The sequence below is a fragment of the Sitodiplosis mosellana genome, unplaced genomic scaffold, assembly GCF_009176505.1.
Source record: "Sitodiplosis mosellana isolate CC-2019 unplaced genomic scaffold, AAFC_SMos_1.0 Smas_scaffold_6197, whole genome shotgun sequence".
Lineage (NCBI taxonomy): Eukaryota > Metazoa > Arthropoda > Insecta > Diptera > Cecidomyiidae > Sitodiplosis > Sitodiplosis mosellana.
Window position 1 is genome coordinate 2,771,499 of NW_022601438.1, and position 6,000 is coordinate 2,777,498.

Genomic DNA, 6,000 nt, shown 5'->3' on the forward strand with positions numbered 1-6,000 from the left:
ATTCCATGTTCAGCTATACGAAGTATTGTAGCTGTGCGAAAAAGATGTTTTTCAGTGGACTCTTCGGCAACGACCTCCATCCTCAGGGAATTAGATGCTTTAGAACAGTCACTTCAATTTACAGACACTTTGGTTGAGATAACGTTTCGAGCATTACATTAATATTTCAAAAAAGGTTAAAATATTTCATCTTGTGTTAGTCACGCGTGAACGCTGTCCATTGTGACAAAGGGTGGAATTTTATGTAGAAATGACAAATGAAAATATGTGAAGATACCCGAGAAGAGAGTGCGTTGGTCGTGGATGCTGAAAGGAGAGTGAGTGCAAGAGTTGGGGTATATATTTGGGTTTCGTTTTTATGTGCTGTGTGTGTTTTTGTACGATTATTGTGAAATGCTTTTGATGTCTGCTATCAAACTCATACGCGACAAATGGTAATGCTTTTGCCATAGAGGAAGAGGTATGTGACTATTTTGTACGTGAGTGTAATGCATTTAGAATGTTGTGCAATCATCTGGTGTGTAAAGATCTCTGTTTTTTTTTTTCTTAAGCATATATGCTAACGAACATAACAGAATAATGACGAAAAAAATGTGCTGTGTGTATGCGAGCTCGAATGAGCAGGGCTGGAATTCTAAGTCATTCCACCAAAATCATTCGGAATTATTTTTTTTTCGTACATAAGACCATATTGGAGTGAAAGAGAGAGATTCCACTATTTTTCAGCGTTCCACCGGAATTATTTCTCACACATTCCACTCTTCCTTGAGTTATCGGAATAATTCCGTTGGAACGCTGAAAAATAGTGGAATCTCTCTCTTTCACTCCAATATGGCTTATGTACGAAAAAAAATAATTCCGAACGATTTTGGTGGAATGACTTAGAATTCCACCCCTGGTATTTTGTTCGACGCGCGATTCTGGCCATATATTTTAATCGATGCTATGAAGCGTATTTGAATTTCTTGTAATTTCGACAATTTGTATGAGCGCATGTACACAGCACACACAAAAACACATACAATAAGAACCTACGCGTTTTAATTGCTCGCATATTTACTCCAAAAATGAGAAGAAAAAAGAGCTTTTGCGACTCCATTCACAGTTCTCCTCGGGATGAAAAAAGCCGTACAAGAATCCATCCATGCAACGACAAAGAAGAAGAAATAGACGATTATTGAATCGGAGATCAAAGGGCTGATAATTTCGAAAACAAAAACGATTTAATGATATGATGCAGCAGCGGAGGCAATAGCATGTTTCTATGTACCATTTAAAAACATTTATTTACCTGTTTTAAATGTTGAGCTGCTACTCTTTCTCTCTCTCTCTCTCTGCTACTGCTTGTTTACGTCGTCGCCGCCTGTTTATAATGAAATTTGAAAACAATGGACAATGTGCTCTATTTATTATTGAAGCATTTCAAGTTCTTATTTACTGCCATATCTTTCCTAAGTCCAATGCCCATTTAAGTTTGTGTTGCCGTTGTCGCTGCTGCTACTCGTTACCCGCTTAATTTTCAAATGCTTCTGTAAAACCATTTTACGCTTACATTTTATTCATTGTTTACGAGCCTATATTTTGGGCGCTCACTTGCGCTCTCAATATAGAAAGGGAGAGAGCGAAACAACAGCCACTGAACATTAAAAGCAGAATATTAACATCAATAAAAGCTCAAATGAATCTGTAGCCATAGTACTTAAAAACGTTTAATGTCATTTTATGAGTTCGTAAGTGTAAATATATATATATATAACATGATGATAACAGCACACAAAAAAATCGATGAAACCACATGAATTGCACATGTATGTACTATGTACTTGTGTTAACACAAGCGCACACACACACACACACACACAAACACACAAAGAGCAGAAAATGCTCAAGCACTGATAACGTGCCAGGTATTTATAGCGTACGAAGCTCAAAATGCATATGCTGGAAATTGTTTTAATGGCAAATGTCAACAGGAATCATTCCCAGGTAACGGAGAACTTGATTACGATTGCAAAGCTCGAAATTTATTCGGGATGCTTAGATGAAATAATATACAGCAAAGCGAAAGGAAAAAAAAACGGTGTACATTTTCCATACTGAAATTGACAAATGGTTGGTCTTTTTCTGAGAATAGAATGGGTTTTCTTTTCTCATTTTCGAAATTTTTCACTACCTTTCGAAATGAAAATAGTTCAAATGATGAACGTTAGAAACAATTGGAATGTTGAAACGTAAATGATACAATGGGATTGTGAGTCACAATTTGTGACCAAAATTTCTATGAAGATATGCAAAGAAATGACGATGATCCAACCAATTTTCCGTATGTATAAAAACAAAAGTGAAAAATAAATCAAAACAAAAAACGGAAAGAAGGGTGCGAGTATGTTATGTTTAGCTCATCGCAAACCAGTATTTAAGCAGACAATCTGAGCACCAGCAATCGATTCAACATCGAATCGAGCTGATAACGCGTATTTGCTTATCGCAAAATGCGTCACAGGCACATTTTTCAGTTACTGCCGTTGTTTCCCCTTAGAACAATGCGAACACTGAATGATCTCTCGTACGATTTACGTGGCACTCTGTTAAAATCTGCTAACAAAGCATATTTATAGGCAACTAAATCCTCGTCTTGAATGGAATGCAAAAAATATCACGAATTCATTTAAATTGCTTATTTTGATCGAGGTCGTCTCTTGTTTTCATCCTAATACTATATGCTTATTTTCATCATTTGTTTCTCATTGAATTCTCATCGCGCATTGAGAAAATTGAATTTAATATGGTCAGAACATGAACAAAAACCTCTTTAAAACGTTCTGAAGAAGATGAGAGTACTTGTGCCAGTGCAAAAAGGAAGTTTGAAGGATTTTCTGCGACGAATTGATTCAATTTTGCACAGTTCAATCGATTTGGAGTTCTGCACGCTATGTCACTTCCAAACGCATACAATTTTATACTATTTATTTATAATTTACATCCTTTAATGAACCCATCCCTTGCATTCAAAATACATTCAGCTTTTGATACGTAGAACAACAGAATCTGGTTGTAATGTTATTATCAAGAGGTTCAAATTTTTTGGAAAATATTAGATGCACAAGCAGTTTCCGTGTATGCGGCAAGAGTTGTGCCCGGTTGCTAATTTGGTTATGCTTTGCTTTTCATTACGTTGTTGTGCATTTTGTGTACGTGTGTATGTATGTATGTGTTTTTGTGTATTTTACTTTGTTTTTCCACGCATTTTTACATAATTTCCACTAAATTCAATTCTGTCCTCCATTCAATTTGGGATTTGCATTTTTCACTGTATTCTAAAGCTCTAATTGTATTATTTTACAATTTGTTTTTTTTTTCTCTTCTCTTTTCTTCTCTTCGCATATTAAAAATGAAAAAAAACATGAACGTAAATTTTCAGACGACGACAGTGATGCTGATGAAATTACCGATTACTTGAACACAACCACCACCAGCGAAAATAACAAGAACGAAGCGACATCGTCGTCGCTATTGTCGTCGTCATCATCAACAATACTACAACAACCAATCTATTCGCATTCGACATTAAGTACGGAACGAGACTTGAACAACAGCAGCAGTAGCTGTAGCAGCAGCAGCACAAACTCAATTCATCATAACAATCACGTCGGGCTAAAGAAAACTTATGCAGGTTTAACTTCAGCTACGAAAATGGTAATTATATATATGTACATCATCAAACACAAATTAATTCAATTCACTCAAATCACCAGTATTCATTCATTTTTTGCTCATATCACAATATTGGTTTCACCGATAATAATTCATCGTTTTATCATTCTAATAACTGTTTGGCATCAAATTCAATATCATCATGTGAATTGTCTTCTTTTCCCTTTTCTTCAGCTTCCGCATTCACAGATACATCAGGCGTCGCCGCCTCAACAGGTTAGTTTTCTTTGGATTGATTCAATCGAAATCGAGTAAACCAACCAATAAATCGAATCAATACCATAAAAAAAACCATAATAATATCAACTTTGTCCAAATGAAACTTCGTTTAGGATCAACAACAACAGCATAATTACCACATAAACAACAATATGGTGCCAATAATTAGCGTAACACCACACAGTCCTGGCACTAAATTTAACAATATTTTAGGTAAACGTCATTTGGTTCATTCTTGAAGTTTTATATGACAAAAAAAAAACGATTTTCACGGAAATCTGAAGAAAAATTAAGTTTCAAATGAAAATAAAATTTGAATATTTTTCTTCCCCTTTAATTCCCGTTCTTCCAGAGGATACATTGAATCATCTGCAGAATATTCGCGAAAGTGTAGTTCAAATGAAAAATTCAACATCGTCGTCACATCATAACCACCATCATCATCATCATCAGTATTATATGGCATCAGGTCTAATAAATCCAGCGGTGAGTTTTCAATCACATTCCATTGTGTGTTCTTGTTTTGTTTACAACAGACTAACAAAAATGTGTTGTATTTTATTTTATTTTTTTTGGTGCACCGAACATTTAAAAATATTGACAATTTTTATGTTGAACCAATACACTATACCACAATCAAACACACATAAACACACACTCCGTCAATCAAAATAATTCCAAACCACGGAAACAATACAAACAAACAGTTGAGTGCATCACGTTTGTTTTCGTCGTGTCCATCGCTACCGGATTTGACGGCGGCTGGTAACAATGGCATTTGGCCAACGCAACAAACAATCGGCTTAAACAATGATCGCCGTAAATCATGGACAGCCATTGAAGATTTAACGATCGAATGTGGAAAAAGCTCACATAAAAGGTAAGCCGAACATTTCTTAGTTAGTTTATACCTATTCTAGCGACAAAAAAAAACTTATTCTTAGCATGCATATATGTTGTTGTATATAATAGATATAAATACAGGATGAAATTTTTTTTTCTTCCGTTGGTAAATGGATTTTTTTTATTTATTTTGACTGGTTGCGGTGGCGCTCAGCTACAATCAATCATAAACAACAATTCAACACCGTATTATATGCTATTTAACACATTAATTCATTTTCACATAAATCATATAAATTAACCGCAAATACCACCATTATTATCACCCACGCATCGTCTCATTTGCAACAACCACAACAACAACAAACGCAACGCAAAATTAGATTAAATTAACTAAACTGAATATTTTTTGCTTGTTGGTTTTTGGTGGTGGGGTGCTCAACGGCCTGAAATGAAAGAAAAAATGCTGAAATTAAATGATATGGCTAAAGGACAAAGAGCTCGCGCTTAAACATCAAATTCAACTAGATTTGACGAATTTCCATTTCATCTACCGAGCGCATGTAATGCCATGCACAACTTTTGAGAGAGAATTGAAATGCTTTTTGTTAAATTACTCTGACCGACTCTGATCTATTGATTTTGTGTGTGTGTGTTATTCAATTAACAGAAGACCGTTAGCGCTCAAGCATCCATGCTATCGGTCATAGGAAATGTGGGGGATGAATGAAAACAAAAACGAAAAGTACCATGAAAATATGGTTGAAAATATTTGTTACTCATAACTTTTTAATCTAATCGAAAATTCGCATTTTCCTAATCTTTTTGTTTTTCGATTGGATATCGTGGCAGAAAGCAAGAGATTTTACAATTATTGATCGGATTTGTTTGTTGTTCTCGGATTGCCTGAATGAAAAGAAAAACAGTGGTGAAATAATTTTGAGCGAAATATAACCAACCAAATGCTACGCCATTCGAACCCAATTTCATATGCACAGAATTTCAAATGTATATAAAGCAGAAAAAAAAACAAAGTAAAAATGGAATGAAAATCGCATGCTTTTACTTTTGCCCGTCATTGTGTAATGTAATACAGTCATGGAAATTTAATTAGGACCGGCATTGAAATTTCAGTTTTTTCCCATTAATTCTGTTATTTTACAAAAAAATATTCATGAAATGATGTTTATGAGAATATTTGAAGTTTTTATAAATGGACTAGAC

At 34.8% G+C, this 6,000-nt stretch overlaps 1 protein-coding gene across 12 annotated transcripts in view; it reads left to right on the forward strand.

Moving 5' to 3' along the window:
• LOC129577245 (rho guanine nucleotide exchange factor 18) overlaps positions 1-6,000 on the forward strand; it is a 54,219-nt gene that overhangs the window by 22,643 nt on the left and 25,576 nt on the right. For all 12 annotated transcript variants that reach the window (XM_055463948.1, XM_055463944.1, XM_055463951.1 and 9 more), the window contains 5 exons: positions 3,422-3,696; positions 3,889-3,930; positions 4,047-4,146; positions 4,286-4,419; positions 4,641-4,813. In XM_055463948.1, coding sequence (XP_055319923.1) covers positions 3,422-3,696; positions 3,889-3,930; positions 4,047-4,146; positions 4,286-4,419; positions 4,641-4,813 — 724 coding nt within the window. The remainder of the gene's footprint in view (positions 1-3,421; positions 3,697-3,888; positions 3,931-4,046; positions 4,147-4,285; positions 4,420-4,640; positions 4,814-6,000) is intronic.